This window comes from Gambusia affinis, linkage group LG06, assembly GCF_019740435.1.
Source record: "Gambusia affinis linkage group LG06, SWU_Gaff_1.0, whole genome shotgun sequence".
In the NCBI taxonomy this organism is placed as follows: domain Eukaryota; kingdom Metazoa; phylum Chordata; class Actinopteri; order Cyprinodontiformes; family Poeciliidae; genus Gambusia; species Gambusia affinis.
This window is the reverse complement of record NC_057873.1, coordinates 8,129,650-8,154,110: the sequence shown is the minus strand read 5'-3', so window position 1 is coordinate 8,154,110 and position 24,461 is coordinate 8,129,650. Positions and strand designations below refer to the sequence as shown.

At 37.8% G+C, this 24,461-nt stretch overlaps 1 protein-coding gene and 1 long non-coding RNA gene across 3 annotated transcripts in view; one reads left to right on the top strand and one right to left on the bottom strand.

Annotated features, from left to right (window-relative positions):
- Nucleotides 1–6,200: 6,200 nt before the first annotated feature.
- LOC122832092 overlaps nucleotides 6,201–24,461 on the bottom strand; it is a 56,552-nt gene continuing 38,291 nt past the window's right edge. For both annotated transcript variants that reach the window (XR_006370794.1, XR_006370793.1), the window contains exon 3: nucleotides 6,201–6,622. This is a non-coding gene — a long non-coding RNA (uncharacterized LOC122832092). The remainder of the gene's footprint in view (nucleotides 6,623–24,461) is intronic.
- Nucleotides 9,750–24,461, top strand: part of frem2b (FRAS1 related extracellular matrix 2b) — a 61,022-nt gene continuing 46,310 nt past the window's right edge. The window contains exons 1-2 of the mRNA XM_044118490.1: nucleotides 9,750–14,918; nucleotides 15,997–16,086. Coding sequence (XP_043974425.1) covers nucleotides 9,908–14,918; nucleotides 15,997–16,086 — 5,101 coding nt within the window. The 5' untranslated portion in view covers nucleotides 9,750–9,907. The remainder of the gene's footprint in view (nucleotides 14,919–15,996; nucleotides 16,087–24,461) is intronic.

Here is a 24,461-nt window from a genome sequence, read left to right as displayed (position 1 = left end):
AGGCTCACAAATTGAGGTAACCATTAAACTTTTATGTTCTGCTAAAATAGGGAATCCAGTGAACTCATACTGTCAATGATAAGGGAGGGTTATGATAAAGTAGATTAGGTAATTAACAGACTGTGAACAGGTATGAGGGAGAAGTAAAATGTGACGTTACACTGGACATTAAACCCCTGCCTAGATTCTCTAACAGGTGTTTTGCATCACATTGATTGTACTCACCTTGTCTCCATGCTTTAATCACATCTCCACAGTACTTAAACTATTATTGCTAAATGTGAACTACCATGATTCCACCATTTAAAAGTAACCTACTTGTTTAAAATCCAGAAATGTTTTACTTTATGTGTCAGATCAATATCCTGTCATTTCTAGGAGACAGTGAGCAATCAAGGTTTTGTTTTTAAGCCCTTTGAGAATTTCTGATGAAGAGACAACTGAACTGCTTAGCAAAATGATCTCCATCTGCATATTTTTCTGAAATATTATCTGGAATTTGACAAAGCGCAAAACAACTGGCACTGTTGAATTTCTGTCAGAATGCTGCAGTTTTAAAATTTTTCAAAGTTCTTAATTAGATGTTATCTAATTCATGGATAACATGAATAATAATACCCAGTTGATCATGGGTACAACTTAAAACAACCTTAAAAAGTCAATGATATTTGAGCTAAGCAAAATAGCTTTTAAATTGGAATGCGTTATTTACCATGTATGCATAGGTCATGGTGTAAAATGTGTTTTGATGGATGCAGTTTTCTTATGAACAAGAAAAATGTATGAAAATTAAATGATGTTCAGCACTTGCACTACAAAGTGAGTACGGTAAAAGTGTGTGTATTTGTCTTAAAAGTTATGGGTAGAAAATCTATTTTTCAGAAGTGATGACCTTTGGTGAACTCATTTTTTTATTTTATCCCTTAAGGCAGGAGGAAGTATGTGTTTCTACAGTAATGAGAGGAATACTTTAAAATATTCTATTTTCTGCAGCAATGGTTGTTAGAGAAAGAAGTTTGGTATGACTACTATGATCTTCTCTACTTTTCTCAGGCTTCTGTCTGATCATTTATACTTTGTTTTGCTGCTTAAAAATAGAGAAGATGATTTAGTTACGTTGTCTTGATCTCAGGTGTTTACAGAACCTTCTATAATAAAATCTTTTATCAGTTACTTTTTTTTCACAATTAAAGTGCTTTAAGCAACACAAGGTTGTCTGCTGCTCTACTCCAACTCCAAGATGACAAATATTCTTTGATGATAATTGTAGTGTGGTCAGCTAACTTTATGATGGAGGTAATGTGAACACGTCAGAAGAATCATGCATCAGCAATGTGTGCAAGCACTGAGTACACACCCTCTGGCTGATCTGGTGTTCACTGTGAAGGATTTAGTTGTATTGTTGCCAGTTCTGACAGTCTGGCATCTGGGTATTAAAAAAGGTCCGGATCCAGTGACAGCTGTTGGGAGTCTGCTTCCAACAGCTGAAAAAGGAGGCAGCAGGGTTGTATCAAACACTAATTATCAGTGTCCTGGCATAGGTGGGGATACAGACTCTTTGGGGGAGTCCAGCTTCATGGGAGAGGGATGTTTTGATCACAATAAATTGCTCAAAACATATCATTACTGCATGAGTGATAACAGAGGGGGGCATTCAGGAAGTTAGTGAAGAGATCTTTCAGTTGCTCTGTGCAGTTCTTTAGATGATGCCTTGGTACGCTGTCTGGTCCAGTGCTGGGGTTGATTAAAAAGGGGGAAAAAAAGAAAGAAACTCTCAAACCAGACAGACAGCATTATTGCCAGGCAATGTGGGGAAGATGAAAGCTGGGATGTTGAGGTTATCTGCCTGAGAAGAACCCTACAATTCGGGGCACAGTGAATTTGTAGGCTGTCAGTGCCTAGAATCCTTGCCAATTGTGCTGATGCAGTTGATGCAGTCTTTGTTGTCAGCAAAACGACTCATGAGTTTTCAGTGCTTCTATGCTTCCCTTCCAGTTGCATTTTTTTCTGCCATTTTCATTCCTCCATACACTGGTGCTTTGTTACCAAGTCTAAGTTCAGCAACAGAGATTTCAGACAGTGGGGCGCTTTCTGCTGTCAATCATGGACTTTTGTTGCATGATACTTGGTACTTCTTACCGCAGCCACTTATGGGTTTTTCCTGTCACTTTGAGCAAACTTCCATACTATTCTGCCAAACCTTTTTCATTCCGAATCTGTATGCAGACATCAGCATAATATCCAGTTAGGAAACTTTGCAAAAGGTTTCTTTTAATTTATAGGTTGGCAAAATCTTCATATATAAAGAAAATAAGCCTAATTTTATCTGAAGCTGATCTCCATTGCAGGAGACCTGCTTTAATTTGTACTTGACCTCTGAATAACAAATTAATTCAATCAGCAGATCAAAGAACTTATTTGCCACTAGATGGCAGTAAGACATTCCCTTTTTTGTTAAATTTGTGGGGCGATCACTTTTTCTCTTTTTCTTTCTATGTATTTAGATGACTTCCTGAGTCTCCTATCCTGTACATAAATAAATACAGTTCCTTTAGACAGTTTAAAAACTAATTACAGCATAACTGTAAAAGCAAATAACATGTATGAGCTGGAACAAAACCAGTGCCTTTTCAGACCTAAACCGTGTGCATTACACAGGCTTGATTTCCTTGTTGGCCTTTGCTGTGCGTGTGGGAGGGAAATTCATTCAGCATCACAGTCCTGTCAATTAGATATAGTGTGTGTTGGCCAGGTTTCATTTTTGCTTCTAAAAACGAACGTTGATGCAATAGCCGAGCTAGGAGCAGAGGTTCATAGTCATTAAATCAGGATTTGAGCTAATTAGGCCTGTCAGCATCAGTGATGAGAGAACGCAGCTGCTGTTTGCCAACCTTTACTCAAAAGTTGACTAAATGTTTATGGCACAGTTTCAAAAGTCAATAATGGCTTTAAAATTCAATTCTGGACTTTTAGCTGCATTTTAACACAGTCTTGCTAAAGTATTTACACATCTTTCTCTTTTTCCTTCTTTGTCACATTATATTCAAACATGTTACTGCATTTCATTGACATTTTATGTAATAAATAAAAAAGTTAAACTGTTCATAGAAAAAAAGAATTAGGCTTATTTAGCCTAATTCTTAGTCAGTACTGCAGAATGTACTTTATCTATCTCTAAAGTTTTTCATTTAAATTTAGAATATTCTTTGCTAAATAAAACATCAATTTGCAAATCTTGCCATAGATTCCCAATTTAAATCTGAATCCTTGCCTGGTCATTCAAACACATTAATATAATATGATCCGATCCATTACTTTGTAATTCTGATCCCACATGATTAGGACTCTAAATTATGTATGTGTTATCTTGGTTAAGATTGTAAAATTTAAGGGAATTTTTTTAAATCTGTTTTATTATTAAATCGAATCAATTCTGAAGTTTTTACTAAGCACATAACACAAAACACAAAATGCTTTGTTCACTTTGGGGCAATGCAGAGATCTGTCACCTGTTTGATATCAGCGGAGGAAGCAATGATGTGTGACGGGTTTGTTGATGTCTGTCTGCAGCTCAATCGGATTAATAAAACCAGCCATGTGACACAGCTGAGGTTTTTGTGCCTGTCAGCAGCACACATGTGTTTGTATGTGTCTGTGTGTGGTGCTGGAGGTCAGAGAGTTAAAAAGCACTTGGAAGTCATGTGGTCAAGAGGCAAATCAAAAAGCATGAAAAGCCCCTTGTTACAGTTAACGTAAATGATGACAGTTCGTTTTGACAACTAGGGGCCAATGGAAAGTTCTAAGTCAATTATAGCTTGGCAGGGGACTCAGAAATATTTGAGACATTCTCTCAGAACAACCAAGACCCACATATGTACTTTTGTTCTGTATAAAATAAAAAGGAAATTGAATAAATGCATTTAAACATAACTAAATACGGTACAATCTGAAATATTTTGTAGCTTTTTGTGATTTGGTTCCAAGGTGTTTGATTCCTTCTAATGTAGCACTTTCTAACCTTAATAATAAAAAAAGTTTAAAACCTTTTGTTTCCGTTACAGATGAATGGTAAAACATATGCTGGTTGGCCTTAGCTTGCCTCTTAAGTTAGTCAGACTGTAAGGAAGCTAGTTTTGACAGAACCCTGGTGCCTCTACAACTGAGTTTGCAATGTTTTATTGCTGAGACTTTCAGGCACAGCACTACACATCATATTCCATTAAGATCTCTTGGAAACAGGATGTTCTCACCAGAGTACTGCCTCAGAAAACAGTGAATTCCACATAGAGTTAGTTGTAGCTGTTGAAACTTTCTCTATAGTACAACCAGAAAAAATTGAAATCCTTGTTCTGTTAAATTTGCATTGTGTAAGTATTTTATTAAGTCTAACAAGAAATGCCAATATGTTCAAGAGATACAGCATGTATGCCAAGACACATATCAGGTCATATTTATTGCCATTCTGTTATGATCCTTTCCTGTAGTGTAACTTTTATTGCTATAAAAGTTGATTGCCTTCTTCACCTTAATCACAGACTGATGCCTGCCTAGATTACTAATTTGCCTGCAATGATTGTATATTTATTGCACTTTTTGATTGCTAATGTTCATATTCCTTATAAATTCTGAATTACCAGCCACAGCAGTGTGCTCCATTGGCATTTGCAGTCATCAAATAAAGTTTTGTTTTGCTTTTGTCCCCTGTGCTACCTTTCAGTCACTTTTTACTGACTTCTGTGAAGACCTACTTCTTTCCTTTTCACCCCATGCAGTCAAACCTTCTAAAAAGTCACTCATCTGAACCTGAGCACCTGTCGATACACCTGCTTCTCATTCCCTTTGGAAATGGCCATGAAATTTACCAACCCAGTTTTTCTCAAGTCATGCCAGGTTGCCTCTTGTTGAGTTATTTATCACTAACAGAACTTTGTGTCAGCTAGATTCTCTTACAATGTTTGTGAATCTCAAGACTTGGTTAGATTTAACTGAGAGTCAGTGAAATCTTCCTGTTCATATTTGGATTCTATTACTTGTAAGAAGTGGCAAGTATTTAATAAATTAATAAATGCATAGTTTTATTATTTCTCAATAAAGTTGATAATCTTGCATATGCGAAGTCTTATGGAAAATCAAATGTATTGATATCAGTGCAATATGACTACGACATAATTTGATGTAGCTATTTAATTACCCAGACAGAAAATCTTAATCGTATATTTTCTATATCTGCAAAAGCATAATTACTTTTGAATATAATTAGTTTGCCTCGGTAGATATTCCAAAACTGTTTCTAGCAATTTATTTTTGGACACTGGAAAATTGTATGGAGTTTAAGACTTGAGCCAGATCTTTAGAAGTTACATTTTCCCTATCAGAGGTTGACCATGAATCCTTTCATGATTAGGGATACTAAAAAGGTATAGTTCTTACACTAGAAGAAGGTTTTTGTAGTTTTCAAAAAGGAAACCAAATCCCCACAATTCCTCAGACTCTGAGTTAGTAATTTAGGTAAGCATAGATTTCTGTAAAGCATTTTGCAAGACCCTTTATTGTCATAAACATTCAGTAAATAGTTGAAAAAGCTGGAGAAGTGCTTTGTTCCTACATGAATTCTTTAATACATTCCTCCCTATATTCCCAGAGAATTTGCAGCCACAGATAAAGAAAATGATTAAACTTGACTTGTTCTGCTGCCTTTTCGTTCTTTAATATCCCAGGAGGAGCATAACCTGGGGAAGATGGATTTGGGTGCCGACCGGCTGTGTGTTCAGCTTCTATAGAGTACGTAATTTATTTTTATGGGGTTGGATTTCAGGGAAGTTGCTGCAATCATTTTACTGTATAGGACTTCAACTCAGGGTAGTAAATGATAAAGATGTAATAGGCAAAATACAACTCTAATGAGATCAGTGAATGTGGCGTTGTGGCATCTCTTGAGAATAACCAAATGCAAAAATAGTCCTAAACACAAGCAGCTATTAAAAAGGAATTGCTTTAGCAACACTAAGAGGAAGAATGGGGTAGCACATAAAAATACTGTTATCTAAAGCTATTCAGTTAGGAGAGTAGGATAATATAACAGTGTCAGAAAGGTAAGATATGGACTAGCTTTTAATTATGTGGAATAAAAATCAGCTTTGAATTAAGATGATACATAATGTCACATTTTATTGTAAGAAAATACTAAATTTGACCTTTTTTATTTTTATCAGTTCTCATCATGACATCTTTCAAGTCAGAGTGTCATACAGTTTTAATCAGCTTGAGTTAATACATGTTATAGAAAGATAACACAAGCAGACCACAATTCACGACTTGACTTCATATATAAAACATGTCAGCATTCATATATAAAGGACTCCATTAGTGGGATTTGGTTGCAGATTTAGCTCATGTTGAGTGAGATGGAACATTATCCAGCTCCTCATTATACCAGCATCAGGTCAGGTCACTTCTCAGGACTCAAGGCTCATTACATGATGCACATTTCTATTAAGATTGTTATGATACCAGTGGTGCCACTGAAAGTTGGGAATTTAATTGTTTCAGTGGATGATTTGCTCCTATTGTCCCATAATTTAAAAGATGGGAGATTCAGCTGAGGGCCATCACGCCAATGACCCTGGAAAACAAAATATTTGCAGATTACAAATATGAATAAGTATTTTTTGCTCCATTTCTCATAAGCAACTAGACTGGCAAGTTGAACATAAGAATTAAATTTACTTAATAGCTAAAAGACATCTGATATATATTTTTTATATAAAAAGAACATGCAAACTGTATTTATAATCAATATGTCATAACATGATAATACAATACATTTAAAATGTCTGTCTAGAATATTTGACCTTAGTTTACATTTAAAAGCTGCAAACTCAGCTCACGCAGCACCAAATACATGTAAATGCAAAGATGATTTAATCCTTCAGCATCATTTGTTTTTGAAAGGCAATTCAAATTGCTGAACAGACTATTGTTTCACAGCTGCTACAATTAGTGAGCACAAGCAAGTTTTATAGGGAGACAGTGGCAAGCTCCATCATAACAGACAACTCTTATGTGTCCTCTTTGGAAGAATCATAACTAAATAGTATTTTCATTTTTTGTTGACTAAATCATTTGGTTCATTCTCCACGATAATACAAATGTTTGAACTAAGACTACTAAGATAGGAACTAACTTTTTAGATCTATTTCAACAACTTTTACCGCCTGGCAGCCACTGCTGTAAGATGTGCCATGACTGCTAAGCTTAGCATGCTAGCAAGTTTCACTTTAAGATTAAAGTTGATAAACTTGCTGAAGCTCTTTATAAAATGAAACATTTTCTCCAAGACAAGATGTGAATTAAAGTCTGATAGTAGTGGAGAAGTCCACTGCACTGTTGGTAGTATCAGGAAAAAAAAGAGCTACAATACTAAAAATACACTAACACAATTTAGAGAATTTCAGTGGCTAATATTTAATTCCCATAAAAATGTATTTGTATAATGCAGCATTTTTGAAGTGATAAATTAATTAGCCTTTATTTGTGTCATCACATGCAAAGACAGAGCAGGTTTATGAATGCAACACGGTGCAAAAAAAGACCGGCGTTTGTCATTAGCATTCAGTACAACTGTATAAATGAAATAGGGCAACCAACATTATTTTTGTTGTTGATATAAATGATGTAAGATGCTTTGCTGAACTGCAATATTACAACCTCAGCCCCACCTGCACCATATGTAACTGCTGAAGGATAAATCTTTGGCACCTCAGGTGTGCAATTACAAGCTTCAGTTCTTTATAGACTGACACTTCTATCTTCTTGCAAGGACTGGTCATTTACAATAAATTTGATATAAATGTACTATGACAGAATATCATCAAACTCCCCCTTGCTTGAAAAATAAGCTTGGAAAATTGGGTATGATCCAATTCCCTCTATGCAATCACTGCTGTCAGAAAATTCTCCTCATCTTCTTTTTCATTTTCTCTTGTAACTAGATGCTGTCAAGGCCCAGGGGCTTTGCTGCGCAGTTTGCTTGGCTGTATTTATAATTGGACCCTGTCAACAGTGTCCAGTGCAGCAGAAGTGCAAGGTTTGTTATGGCATCTACTTTGTGCCAATTTCAAACACATGGCATCTGTGAGATGTTTTGTCTGTCATTAATGCATAAATATGGGACGGTGCAGACACAATAGTTGCCCCTACATGTTTGTGGAAGGAATGAAAATTATCTAAGCACAGCTGAAGCTAAATTCTTGTTTGTAATATAAAACTTTAGGGTTGTCTATTTACAATAAAACACTGGTATGTGTGTGTTTGTATACAAAAGAATGGAAGACAAACTTAATAATGAGGCCCGTCAAAATCAGAATGTCACTCTTTCTCTCTGTTGACATGATAATTGCATGTAAAAGCGGTACAAATGCCAGAAGGGATTTAGAATTCAGCATGGCTCCATCTCTCTGCAGCAAGACTCTAGGTTAGGCATGTTTCAATCCCCTCTGTTATTTCTACCTTTTCTATGTTCCTTTGTTCCTGATCAAATGTTCTGTTCACCAAATTGTGGGATTTGACCTGCTTTGCTATTTACTAAGTATCTGTGTGGGTGTTCTCCTAATCAGTGTGGGAGGAAGGGGGGAAAAAAAGAAGCCGGATCATGACTGAGCTTGTCAAGACGAAAATGCTCTGCTTGGAAAAGTGTCAGACACCTAGAGGACAAATTGAAAATGGGACAACATTGATGCATGACTCCAAAACGACACAGTAGAACTTAGATCCGTTTAGGGCAGGCAGGGTGTGGGCATGGTGAAACATGTTGGCTTGATGTAACGCAAAATTAGGAAAACACTTTTTTCTGATGAATCTCTTTAGGATCATGGTACCTTGTGCCTTAAATATATTTTTACTTAATAAATCCATGAACTGTACAGGTACAATATGTAGCATTACTATATACAACCTGAGCTAAACCCACTATCTACTCAAGAAGTCATAGTAATGTCAGTATCAAATAGTAGGTTCACAACTGTTCATTATCTTCTTTGAAAAGAAGAATACTAGCCTTTAGATGTGCAAAGCTAGTTCCATAAGAAATGCATCTGTGACTGAAGTGAAAATTGTATCATATAGACATAATGAACTACACATTTTTCACAAGTTTTACTGTATTCTTTTAAACCATATATACTTCTATTTCTACAGGGGTTGTAGTCTATCAAATACAACCCCTGTAAAATCTATTTAGGTCAGTGGAAGTGACAACATGAGAAAAAGTTCAAGTAGTATGAACAATTTCACCAGGCGCTATTTACGCCCCTCCTCAAAACTCCAGGAGGGGGAGACAAAGATCCACTTTGTGAGAATCCAGATTTTATATCTAGACAGACCTGCTTATGGTTGCTTTTCTTTATTGTTAGACGTGTTGTAGGAATAGTTGGGTGCCCTTGACTAAGGCACATTTCCTTTTTTATTCATAAAACATGTGCAGGATGTGTTAAAAACACACCTTCCTTGAAGTTACACACAGACTTTAACCAATAAATCCACTTCTCACGCAGATTTAATCCTACTCATTAAGAGTTTTGCTTAGTAAACCTTGAAGGTCTATCTTCCCCTCATCACTCTTTCTGTTCAGAATGACACAACCGCCGTCCATTTATCACCCGACAAGAGCATTCCAGGGGAGACACTGGCCAATGGGTAAAGAGGAGGGCGTGACTTTTCTTTTACTCCAGCAAAACAGGAGTATGAAGTTTCGCCGAACAGTGCACAGCTGCTTGGAGAGAATGGTGCAGCGTCGCGCTCAGCTCAGGTGCGTAATATTTCCCAGCTCTGTTTTCATCTTCCTATAACTTTGACCGACGCTCACAGGAGTGCAGGCACAAAGTTTAAACTCTGCAGCTCTACTCCCCAAATGGCTTGGATTATTCCTTCGCATCTGCACGGGACTGGCGCTGCTTTGCTTCTGCTCGCATTGATTCTGACAGGTGATGCCGTAGCGAGTGTTTTTGACAGCTATGGATTATCATACGCCCTGAGGCCCGAGCTCTCGGAAGACACGATACTGGTTGCCAATAATGGGATCCGCGTGCCTTTCGGGAGATCAGTTTTCATTGATCCCATTAACGATTTGGTGGTCCAAGTTCAGCCCGGCGACAGATGCAGCATCACAGTTTTGGACAACGATCCGCTGTCTCAAAGACCAGGACACTTGTCTCCGAAAAAGTTTCCGTGTGAATTTGGCCCCAACGACGTAAAGTATTCACACTTTGGCTCCCGGAGTCCCCCGAAAGACAGAGTGAGATTACAGCTCAGGTACGACACCCAAACGGATACAATAATAATACCGTTCATGATGGAGGTGGAGGTGATCTTCACACAGCTGGAAGTGCTGACGAAAAACATGCCCCTTACTGTTGACAAACTGCTGGGCACCAGTAATCCCATCGACAGAGGAATTTTGGAGTTCACCTTTGACAGAAGCTCACAGCAATGCAAAATAGCTTCGCTCACCAGCGGCAACGTGATTCCCCGATATGGGAAACTTGTGGATGAGGAGAGCCTCGGAACAATGGTAAATTGTGATGAATTCATTAGGATGAACATCCATTATCAGCATACTTTTACTTCAAAGTCCCCGAACAGAGATTACATCCCAATGCTGGTGGAATTATATGATAAAGAAGGAAATGTGCTTAAGCAGGAATTTTTCCAGATTTTGGTGCGAATAAAAGACGGAGAGGACAACACGCCCCCTAAGCCCAGCTTTGTTGCCATGATGATGATGGAAGTCGACCAGTTTGTTATGACAGCAATAACCGTAGACATGCTGGCTGCTGAGGATGTGGAGTCTAATCCTGACGAATTAATTTTCAACATCACTTCCCCTCTCTCCTTTGAAGAGGGCTACATAGTCAGCACAGATGACAGGAATTTACCCATAACCTCATTTTACCAGGGAGACCTCAAAGAATTGAAAATTGCTTATAAACCTCCTGCTGTGGATTCAGACACAGAGAGGATTTTCCAGGTTGAGCTTGAAGTTGTGGACACAGAAGGGGCTGTGTCTGACTCGTTTGAATTCATGATTGTTGTCAAGCCGATGAACACTTTGGCCCCTGTGGTTACAAGGAACACTGGTCAGCTACTGTATGAAGGCCAGTCCAGGCCATTGTCTAGTTCACAGAATCTAGAAATCAGTGATGAGGACAATTTAGACAAAGTACGAATTAGTGTAATTGATGGCTTGAGGCATGGAGCATTAACTGTTCTGGGCTCCAGGAGAAAATTTTTCACCCCAGCTGACCTTGACGCTGGAGTAGTCATTTATCAGCATGATGGTAGTGATACATACAGTGATAACATTATCTTCAGGATGACGGATGGCACAAATGAAGTGGAATTTTTGTTTCCCATCACTGTTGTGCCTACAGATGATGAGGCACCTATTATCAATGCCAACACTGGTTTGATTTTGTTTAAAAATCAAGTTATGCAGATTTTCCCATCAATGCTCAGTGCTGCAGATATTGACTCAGAAGATTCTACAATAAAATTTGTATTAGAGCTTCCCTTTCCAACAGTGGGGCAGGTGTTGCTGCGTCAGTCTGAGGCACCAAAGGACCCATCTACTTGGAAGTTTAATACAGAGGATGAGATGTATGAGAAAGTAGTGACTGAGTGGCTGCAGCAGGACATTATCGATGGAAAACTGTTTTACAAGCACACGGGGCCTCACAGCACGAGCACAGTCATGGATCAATTTGTGTTTAGAGTACAAGATGACAATGATCCTCCAAATAAGTCAGGTAAGAGCACATTCATAATCAAAATAATTCCTGTTGATGACCTCCCGCCTGAACTTTACCCTAGTACAACCTTACAAATGATGGTTCACGAGTACCAACTGACGTACTTCCGGAAAAAATTCCTCCGCTACACTGACCTTGATTCAGAGGATCGAGATTTAAAATACACCATTATCCAACCACCTACAGACACAGACGAGAACAGCCCTGTTATATTAGGAGCCCTGGTTTTGACTGAAACCCCAAACACTGAAGTCACAACGTTCACACAGGCACAGATTAATCATCACAAAATAGCCTACAAACCACCTGATCTTGAGCTTGGAATTACCTCTCGTGTTCTACAGTTCAGATACACTGTGGAAGATGCCTCCAGAAATAGTGTGGAGGGAGTTTTTACAATATTCTTAAAGCCTGTGGACAACAAGCCACCTGAAATAACAAACACCGGGTTTACTGTGCTGGAACGTGGCAGACATATCCTCACCAGAGCCGAGTTGGACACCACGGACACAGACACAGACAGCAGCAAGATAACATTCACTGTTACACAGCCTCCTCTTCATGGTCAGGTCCAGTTCATATTCACTCACATGACAAAAGGGGATACCTTCAACCTTGAGAATATTGTAAATGGAATGATTTCATACATCAACAATGGAGATGAATCAACAGTAGACTTGATAAAAATAGACGTCAGTGATGGGGTGCATGTTGTTCCAATTTCTATAAAAATTACAGTGAAGCCAATTGATGATGAGACTCCAACAATCGATCTGCCAGCGGGTACAATAGGCTCCTACATAGATGTACTAGAAAATGAAGCAACAGAAATCACTAGTAATGTAATTCAGGGAAGAGATGAGGATACAGATGACCTTCGTTTGACCTTCATCGTTGAAGACAAACCATCATTTGGTGAAATCCTAGTGAAAGGAGTTCCATCGAGCACATTTACTCAAGCTGATATCATTAACGGCTTTGTGGTTTATGCCCATACAAGCGGAGAGATTGGCGTAAACACAAAGGAGGACTTTTTCAATCTCACTCTGACTGATATGTCTGATGAGTGGACTATAGGAGGAAATAAAATTACAGGTGTCAGAGTTCATGTAACTATTCTTCCCCTGGACAGTCAGGCTCCTGAGGTCTTTGTTGGGCCACAGTTTACTGTTACTGAGGGAGAAAAAAATGTCATTCAGATTCTTCACATAAGTGCTGATGATGTAGACACCCCTAATGATGACCTTCTTTGTACAATTATTGTTCAACCGACTTCAGGGTATGTGGAAAACATCTCTCCAGCACCAGGTTCAGAGAAATCCAGGTCTGGGACAGCTATTAGTGCTTTCACCATCAAAGACATTAGACAGAATCACATTTACTATGTTCAAAGCATTCACAAAGGAGTTGAGCCAGTGGAGGACAGGTTTACCTTCAGATGTTCTGATGGCATCAATTTCTCTGAAAGGCACTTTTTTCCCATCTCCGTAATCCCCTCTAATGATGAAAAGCCAGAGATTTACATGAGAGAATTTGTGGTTATGGAGGGCATGAACATAGTTATTGACACTCCCATACTGAACGGTGCTGATGCAGACCTCCCGTCTGATCAGCTCACATTTTTCATTGCCAAACCTCCCAGACATGGATTTATTCTTAATCAGCTCACCACTGGAACTCTCCCTGTGTCAAACTTCACCTTGGAACAGATCAGGGATGGCTCTAGTATTGTGTATGAGCATGATGACACAGAGACAACAGAAGATAGCTTTGAAATTGTCCTCACAGATGGAAAATTCAGTGTAGAGAAAACAGTAATAGTTATGGTTATTCCTGTGGATGATGAAACCCCGAGGATGGCTATTAATGATGGCCTAGAAATTGAGATAGGTGATGTTGAAGTAATTAACAATAATGTTTTAAAAGCCACTGATCTGGACTCTGAGGATAGTACACTCATGTATATTATAAAATATGGGCCTGGCCAGGGGTATTTGCAAAGAACAATGCCAACTGGTGAATTGCAAAATATCTCAGTTGGGATGAATTTTACACAAAATGAAGTAGATCAGGGATTGATTTTGTACATCCACAATGGGCAAGAGGGAATCCGTGACCTCATTAAATTTGATGTGACAGATGGAATCAACCCTTTAATTGACAGATACTTCTATGTAACAATTGGTGGCATCGACATAGTTTTCCCTGATGTAATCAATAAAGGAGTCTCCCTTAAAGAGGGAGGCCGAGTTACCTTGACAACTGATCTTCTTAGTACAAGTGACCTGAACAGTCCAGATGAGCACTTGGTTTTCACAATCACCCGTGCTCCTGTGAGAGGACACCTGGAATGCACAGACACACCTGGGATGCCAATCTCATCCTTTACTCAGCTCCAGCTGGCTGGTAGCAAAATCTACTACATTCACACAGCCGACGACGAGGTGAAAATGGATAGCTTTGAGTTTGAAGTGACTGATGGCTACAACCCCGTGTTCCGCACTTTTCGCATCTCCATCACTGGCGTGGACAACAAGAAGCCTGTGGTTACGGTACACGGCCTGGTGGTGATTGAGGGAGAGAATAAACTCATCACACCTTTTGAAATAACAGTTGAAGACAGAGACACCGTTGACCGCCTGTTGAGATTCACAGTTACTCAAATCCCTGTTCACGGTCGCCTGCTCTTCAACAACAGTCAACCTGTCACCTCTTTCACAAAGCAAGACCTAAATGAGAACATGATCAGCTACAAACATGATGGCACAGAGAGCACAGAGGACAGTTTCTCCTTCACCGTCACTGATGGAACCCACACAGACTTTTACGTCTTCCCCGACACGGTTTTCGAGACCCGAAAACCCCAAGTGATGAAGATTACTGTTCTTGCTGTGGATAATGGGGTGCCTCACATCATAGTTAACAAAGGTGCCCAGACATTGAGGGTGATGGAGAGAGATCTCTTGGGGTTTGTGATCACAAGTAAGTCCCTCAAAGCAGAGGACAGAGACAGCAGTCAGGATTCTGTGACTTTTAGGATTACTGTTGCCCCAGAACACGGTTACCTGATCAACCTTGGCAGAGGAAATGCAACTGTCTCCACATTCACACAAGGTAAGAGAGCTGCTTTTAATATTTCTACTGTTATTGCAACTTTTGTGTCATCTTTCACATACTCTCTCTGAAGACTTTGTAATTCTCAAAGATGTTTGATGCTAATCTTAAACCTCTTTATATGTACCTGCTGCTTTAAACCTTCTCCCCATTTGACATTATAAAAGCAACATTTCCTTACAAAGGTTTTATTAATATTTCACCCAAAGCTTCTTTTTTTAGATGGAAAAAAGTCTGTTTTCAGGGCCCCAGGCTTACCAGATCTCCAGAGGAGTGTATTTTTTCAAGCAGTGCCTAGTGGGTTCACTTTTGGAAAGAGCTGGTGGAGATTTGTACATTACTGGAAAACTATTTTCAAAGAAAAACCAAGGGAAATATAGATATGGTGGTAAATAATATGAACTGCAAACACGTTGAAGGGAGACTGGCTCAAAGGAAATCACTGGTTTTGTAAACAACACAAGGCTGTGCCGAAGTTATATTTCAAACAAGCCAGAGGGATGCCTTGGCTAATGGTAAATATAGGTGTAGCAGCACATCTGTTGTGTCAGTGTCTGCTTAGATTTATGGAGCCACTGTGCAAAGGGTATCCCCAGGTAATTAATATTTCAGCAGTTTTCACAAGCGTAAATAGACACAAGCTGTGCACCACTAATAAAATTTTCTAATGCACCATTTCATTCATTTGAAGACTTTTTGACATAAATAACTGAAGGCATGAAGGGTTAAACTTTACAAACTACCATTTCAATGATTATTAAGGATTCTGTTTGACAATATGCAATCATGACTGCACACATTAGAATGATGGTGAATCACTTTATGTCATTTAGGAGTTTGGTTAAATTTGAAGCATTTTTAGCAGGCATCTCTGCCTAATATGTAAATATTCCAAGACTTTCACCATGCATATTTTATCACACGGCCTGAGTCTGCATTAGAACATAGCATTCAAAAGCTGTTTTTAAGAAGCATATCGGGGGAGAAAAAGCAAAATCTGAACATATTTTTCTCCTTGTCACCATTCAAGCCATGGCAGTGTTTGTTGTTCTGCTCATGCATTTTCTTTCTTTTTCAGCTGAAATCGATGATATGAACATATGCTACATTCTGAAGCACGGTGACAATGCAACAAATGACGTTTTCCATTTCTCCATTGAGGATAGTGGTAAGTTTGCTTTCTGTCAATAAGATATTTGAAAACTTTGATAAGAATCCTTCTCATGCTGATATTGGATTTATCTCAAATTGAAGCATGAGAATATTTCCTACATGTAGGAAAGCCAACACGTACACTTAGATCACAGTATGTAAGGCAGAGTTATGTGCAAAGATGATAAAGACTTCCAGGACAATATTTTCTCTCACACATGATTTAGAGGGAAAGCACTGTTTATATTGTAAAATAGATTTTGACTCTGTTCTAATTTCTTGCCTTCTTGCTTATTGCCATTTTATTTAAGCATTTGTGTTAGTTTTACTGCAAATTACCCAGTAGCTAGAACTACCTTATGGTTCCAACCTATAATTACTGGTTATTTTTCAGCAAGTAATTATTCGTTTAGCAAATGACTAATTAGTAAAGCAATTAGCGAAGACCTTCCCTCTAACGAAGATTTGTAATCAGGCGCAGGCTCAGTGAAAGGTTTTGGGCAATGATGTCGGTGTTGCCGATTAGCAGAAGCAGTGTGCCTTACAGTGTGTCCTTTTCTCTACCCTTCAGCTGTGATGAGTGAGCACAAAGAGCCGCTCTAATAGGGGCCCTCTTTTCCCACAAGTATCTCCCCGGCCTTCATATTTATATTCTCATTTGCATTTGTTTTAAGACAAATCTGTTGCTTTGGTTTAAATCAGTGGTAACAGGTGGACAGAGTACTGATGAGAGACGACTTAAAAGTAGAAGCTGGTTCTGTAGTATAGATTTTCACCTGAGCGGCTTGCTTGTTCTGAGCAAAGGAGAAACTTCTTTGTTGGTGAGGCTCCATCAGTCCCCCTGTTATTACCACACCTGAGTTATTCGTTAGGGATCTCTGCTGGTTTTCTCTCACTCTTAATGACATACACAAATCCCACACCAGTAGTTTGTTCTCCAGAGCTGATAATTAGATTCACTTTCTCAAGTCTCACAGTAATTTTTATGTTGCTTTTACATTTAAAAAAGGTGATTCTAAACAGCATGTTCTCTTCCGCATCAATTACTGCTTTTTCGACACTGACCATAATTATCAATATCTGACATTTGAATTGCGCTTTAAAGTTTTTCTGCCTTTTCTAAGTAGTTGGTCTACCCATGCACAAGGACTTGTCACGTACTGCAGTGCAGTGCACCTGGTGAGGCAGTCAGTGAACATTTTTTCAATGAGATTTGAGCTGCGCTGGTGGCAGCCCTGATTCCCCAGACGGCGCTTGCAGCTCTTTGAACAGCCGTGTTGTGGAGGAGCTGAATGGTGTTCTCCAGCACACAGCTGCACCATGTCATGTTAAACAACGGAAAACATTCTCCTTCTCACTTCAACCTCATTTAGCCACTAAAACGTTGAAATGTTTTTTTCCCACCCTCAGTAAATAGTTGCTTTTGATGGTGCAGCTGCTTATGGTAATTTCAGGAGTTTGTGCCAACAGATGTGAACTATCCTTGTGTTTACTACTTGAAGGGCATGTAGAGAAAGTGTTTTTGCTGCTGATTGCCGGTGTCTCAATATGTGTACTACCTCCTTTGCACATGCCATTGTCATGTAAATACTGTCATCATAAAAAGCAAGTGCACCCTTTCTGACATCTGGTCCTTTTGGTATCAGGATATCATAAAAATGATTTAGAGTACTGGCTTCTGTAAAAACGAAACCTATAGATCTATACTGTCAGGATTTATTCAACAAAGATCACACCAGTTAGAAAAATTAGAAAACATTTTAAGTAAGAATTAATTGCATCTTTTAATTGAACCACCTATAGCAGCAATATGTTGAAGTAATTGTTTTCTGTGCGTCTTTAGCAGCCATTTATGTTGAGACCTCAACTTTGGTGGTTGCTCTTTATTTCTCTGCTGTTCTCTGCTGTATGTATGAAATAGTTTCTACCAACTATTTGTTGTTCATTTTGACTACTGATTAAAGTAATTTTAGATATTCCAGTCGTTGTCTGCTCTTAAGGTTGTGCAACTCAAATAAATAATATCTATTTTCACTTTTCAGTCATATTTAATTAGAATAGTTTAGACCAAATGGGGATCAGAACAGACATGAATCAAGAAAGAGTATTATACTATTTTTCCAGCATGCTGTATCACATTTATTTATGCCATTGGTTTGAGGAAATGGGAAATAGAAGTAGATTCAGGCAAAGCATCAATATAAAGTATGACATTTGAGTATGAGTGATCAGCCTCATTTTGGCCCATTGAACTATATTTAAAATGTGCAATTTGATCACTTTTCTGAAACATCAATATGAATATTATTCATTCATATTTCTGACTATATTTGTCTGAAAGAAGGCAATGTTTAAATTTAAATGATGAAGCTAACCCTTTTCAAAACATATTTTATGTAGTTTTATGTTTTATGCATATTTAAGGATCTAAATAAACCAGCTTTTAATAGATGTTTTCATTTTATAGGGGGTGTTTAATTATTCCAAATCTGGATTTCCAGCATGAAAATATCATTTTTAGCCAGGTTTATTTTGAAGCTTGAAATATTTCCAGACTCAACACATACATCTAGAACACGGGATGGAGAATCAATGTGTCTTCAACATATGTTTATATTGAGTCAGAGGAGGATGCCACTGTGGCGAGCAAGATTTGAGACTGAGCAGATGATTAATATGCCAGAAGTGAACTGATATATATATATATAAAATAAATGACCAGTAAGGATCTATTGTGTACCCCTTTATGTTACTTCTGATAGCCGTCCTCTCAAACAACTATGTTACATATCCATTTTCTTATGTCCAGATACATAACACCCTGGAATGAAAGGTTGCCTTCTGTGACTGTGTATGTAAATATTATGGCAAATGCATATGTAATCTCCTTTTTGGATGTGTTTACATCAATATGATAAAAGCAAAACAATTGTTATCAATCTAAAAATGAAGCACTGCGTAAATAGTTAGTGACAAGCCATTTATTATAGTTCTTTTATGTACTTAGATTAATTGGACAGCAGCCCACAATGTTACTGTACTTTGTTGAAAGTGATATTAAATTTTCTCTATTAGCTTACTTGCCATTGACTTACTGTGACTTTGTTTTGTAATTGAACTGCCAGGGGCCGGGGTTCCTCTCTGCGGCAATTAATCTCCAGCTTTAGGCACTGTTTTTTAGACTTACATGTTGCGTTAAGGGCCCAATTTAGAATTTCGTTTCAATGTTTAATTTGACTTAGCCACATAAAAGCTTAAGATGTCTCTTTCATCTCCAATAAGCTACAAAGTGTGATTAAACCTTAATATTTTCCACAATATCATGATGTAAAATAGGATTGTTTTTGTTGAAGTCCATGGTCTTTAGCAATAAATAGCATATTTATCTACTCTACCGATAGGTTGTAGTAATGTAGGTCATATCCCTTTAAAGCTCTTTTTTTTTCCAAAGAAGGGAAGACAAGGCTTAGACTACTGCTTTGAAGTAACTTAACACCTGCAAAGCAAAGGCGCAAACACAGCTTTAAAACAAAAATCTCCATAATTATTTGAAAAGTGTTTTGCTTGAAACCAAATTGGTATATGGATGTTTGTGTTTATATGTATGTGTGTTCACAAGGAATGGGACTGCTCTTGTCATTTTAAATCAGTTAATTGATGTGTTTTGGTGGACTCCAGCACTCTCCTTGTCTCCTGGGGATTCAAGTGCATTCAGGTGAGCTTACCTGAACACACACAAGCCCTGGCATTCCCAGGTAGTTGTTTGTTGAGTTGGATCCCTGTCTGCTTCCAGCCAGTCAGTCAACATTACAGATGTTCCTAATGACAGACACAACTGCTGTGGTCTTTGTTTTTCATTCCAGACTTTCTTCTATGTTATTTTTCCTTTTCCTGGGGAACCTGGAGACTGAAATAGATCATTAAGAGCTCAGTTCTTAAAAGAAGTCTGAAAGGAATTTGACTAAAAGAATTCAGTAGAGAGTCAAGTCAACAATTCAACAATTCAGATTTGTTGAGAATTTATTGCGAATAATTACAATATAGAGATTTTTTTTAATGTAGTGAAGTGTTTTTTTTTGTCTTTAATGCACTTCTCTAAGCTTAAAAGGTATGGTTTGCTTTTTATTTCTGCTCCATGAAATAAGGTAAGCTGAAGTCACTGAGTGCTTTCAACTGATAAATCCTCTGAGCCATTTCAGGCCTCCAGTCATATCTGATATGTTGGTTGTCAACATCTTCCATGTTACCAGCATGTAATCGCCTGTGACACAGGAGCACACACTCCATCTCTCTTGTCCCTCATCCTGTTTAACTCTAGGTTTGGAGGGATTATCTTACTCCCCATAGCGTGCTGGAGTACAACAAAAGTAAGATAGAACATGCGCTCACATGCAGTTGCGAGGTTAGTATGCTATATTATTCCCATCACAGCTTAGGTGATGACTCTGCAGGTTTCTTCTGTTCCTCTGTCCTATTATTAATGGAACTATCTGGGCTATACTTTTCTTGTGTTCTGTTAAATTTCTCTGTCCTTGGAACCTGTATGGTATGAATCATATGCGTAAGGCATGCTGTAAAACTCAGGAAATTACATAGCTGGTCATGTTGTCATCTTTTAAGGAGATTTGGGGGGCATAAAGTTATTTTGCGGCTTCTGCCTGTGCTTTTTTCTTGTTTGTTTTTCACATTTTGTGATTAGAAACCTGACATTTGATTGCTGAGCTTTTCCTGGGAAATAGTTGCTTCACGTTTGGAATAAACACACACACACACGCCCACACACACAAATTAGAGTGAGGATTTAGGCTAATCTTTTTAATTTGGTTAGTAATTTGGGTCATTTTTTGCTGCCTTGCTGTCTGTCTAATTTTCCACACCAGCCTCCGCTATAGCTATAATACAGCACACTGCAATATATTTAAAGTTTATTCCCTAATATGTGGTTTTTATGTTGTAGAATATATGACAAGTCTTCCAGCTAACCACAAACCGAAAAAAATTTTGCAGTAATGATTGAATAGCTCTGATCTAGAGTAACAAACAGTTTGATTAAAAATGTTGAAACTTTGCCTGACTTTGATATGGATGAGCATATGCCAGGGTTTTATGGCGTCAAAAAATGCAGAGAAAAAAATTATTAAATTATCTAATCAATTGTAGTTGAAACAGAAAAACAACAATTACTCCTATTGCTGCTAAAACAATAGAATAAATTGATTTCCTTTTTGTCTTAATATGTAGAAACATATAGGCAAAAATCTACATTGAAGGCCACTTTCAACATGCCACTTGGAGTTTTCCAGTAGTAGCTTCAGAAAGAAATGTTTGGTGGTGGTCCTATAGTTTCCATACCATGACTGTCAGTGTTTTTCTGGAACTGGACATATTTCCCAACAGCCTAATTTGAGTTTGCTGTGAAACTAACACTATTTCCATCTAGATGACCTATGTCTAATTTTTTGACGTGTTTGAACCGAATTCTACTAATAAGATTTTTATTGTTGATAACTTTTTCATTGATTCAATGTCTCAAATAATTTGTGTTTTACTCTCATTTTACCTTGAGAAAAACAAAAGGTAACCCTGGATGATTAAAAGTTTCCCTTTGCCTTAATGTGCCATCAGCAAGTGTAGAGCCAAGGTTAACAAAGCAAAGACGAATTCCCAAAAGTATAAAAATCCCAGGCTCAGACTTGTCCTGTGAAAAGATAATATGTGTCATCATGACTGCCTTAGGATATCAGTTTAGAAGAACTGAGGTTGTCTGAGGAGTTAAATGCTCCTTAGCTTAGGCTACCTTTGGATTTTGACAGCTTCTTTATGGATTGTCCCAGTTCTCAAAACTGGAAAGGCTGACAAATGCATGTAAGAAAATACAAATGACAGCATCTGTTACAAAAAGAAACTCATCACAATTAAGTGCTGTGTACATTTTAATAGAAGCTAAATTAAAATGTCAGCCTCACACAGAGGGAGCAGTTTTTAACATATTAAAAACAACTTTACAAGATAGTTTTGACAGAGTGGGTGTCATTAATACTAAAGCTTCTGCGGTGACATCTCCTTTTTTTTCACATTTGAAAGGCTTTTGTTGGTTTTGCTAAATCACTCTGGATAATGTGTTTTTTGGCCCCAAATCCCAGCAGTTAGGAGCTTCTCTTCTCCGCATTGCTGCATGTTAAGCCCCTAACAGCTGGTCTGTAATGTCCCAGCTCTCTTCACACGAGGCTTGGTTTAGCTGTTTGAACCCTGTGTATGATACACCTCTTTTATGTGCACTTATTATGCAGATTCGCAGTGGCACAATGAAAGGATCCATCCCGGGTCCATTGTGAGACCAGCTGCCTGATTCTTTAATCAGAGATCTAAAATTGTTCATCAAATTTTTTGGCTACAATTGCGGTTGATGAAAAACTGTTTTGTCGCTGATTTCTTGTCATTTTCTCTCTTGTTTACAACAACGTGAAAAACAGAGTTGTGATTTTTTTATCAGTCAGTATGCCAAATAAGTATAACATTGGGGTGAATTGTGAATATTGAGCAACTTGATGGAAACCTTCTAAGCATTGTTCATTTTCTAACCCAAGGAGTATGTCTAGAGTATGACATTATCTTTGAAAAGCCAATCTCATAAAAAATGCTGATGAAACCTTCAGAAGGTTTTCATTGTGGTTCAAGCTTCTGCTCTCCACCACATGCTTTCCATAAGTGTGGTCTGATAGACAGGATATAAGGTATCAGCTTGTCGAGAAATGGGAAGGGGGAAGAAACCGAGGAGTTGAAAGATAGAAGTGCTTTGTTGGTGCTGCTGTTGGTGAGAGCAAGGCGTCAAGTTGCTTCCTGTCGCCTGAAGTGATGACATGAATGTGCTGATGTGCAGTTCACTCCCCAAACACCACCTATGTTGACGAGTAGTGAAATATAGAAGAGTAGTAGTGGCTTCATCTGCATTTGAATAGAGCTCACCATTGACATGATTAGATGTAAAGTAAGATGTATGCTGGTATGTGTAGGAGAGTCTTAGATCTTCACATTTCTGAGAATACGTGTCTGCCTCAAAGGGTGAGGAATGAAATCAGTGATCTCTTCTAGTTTTGCTATTTAGTGGTCAAAGATTATCTTTGTAATGTCAGCCTTTAACAAGGCATAAAAAGGTGGTGTTCAATTGCAGTTTACAAAAGGAGAATTATCAAATGACCAGTTTTTCAAGTACAAGCAGGACCTGTCTTTGTTAGAATAAAGCTGAAGCCTGATATGTTTCTTTGTCTGTTTAGATGACTGTATGTAGTGCTGAATTCAGATTTCTTCAGATTTAGCTTTTTCTTATCACATAAATTGTAACATCAGACAAAAATAACCAGAGTTAAACCAAAAATCAGTTTTTGAATGGTGATTTTGTTTATTAAAAGTCAAAAAGCTATTTACACCAACCCATGAGAAAAAGTAATTACCACATAGACTTAATAGCTGATTGTGCCAACCTTGACAACAACAGTTGACATCAAATGTTTGTTATTACTGGCAAGTTTTCCATCAGAAATGCTGGCATATTGTTGCAGAATTGTTTTAAATCAGCCACAGAAAATGAGTTTCCAACATTAAATGTTGCTTAGGATCATGCAACAACAGAATCTAAGTCCAGATTTAGACTAGGTCACTAAATCTTTGTGTGTTTTTTTTAATTGTTTTTTTTTATTATTCTACATTTCACAGGTAAACATACCAATGTGCTTCAGATCACTTTCCTACTGTATAAAACAAAGTTATTTTTAGTTTAAGGTCACAAACTAATGGCTGGACATTCTACTCCAGATATCTTGTGGAACGCAGAATACATATTTCCATTTTTTACAGAAAATCACTTGGACCATGGAGAGTAAAAGCAGACTCACGTTTGGCTGTAGGTAATAAAATTGTTAAGTGATCTAAAATATGACAAAAAATCAAAAAAAGGAAAATGTTCTGAAGTGGGATAAAAACATTTTTTCCGCCTTTCGGTATGATTTGTTACAAAAATGTAGTTACTGTTGTTAGAATAATAAAACCAATGAAATTGAATCAAAAACCGTGTTTGATCAATTGTTTTTTTCTTTTTTTACCTAGCGCTTATTGGTTTTGGAAACTTTTTTTTCCATTTGCAAGTCAAAACATCAGTTGTTTTTACTTAGGTTAACTTTGCTGCATTTTAAAATTATTTTTATGTATGAAACAGTTATATGGGACAAAAACACAAGAAATCTGATTAGGGGAAAATACCGAATACCTCTTCAGTGCACCATATATAATTATAAAAATATCTCCAAAACATCCAGTACAGCATTTGTTCTAGTCTGTAAGCAGTTAAAGTTTTACATTGTTGAATGTTTCAATCTGCCGTCCCTAATCTTTTCT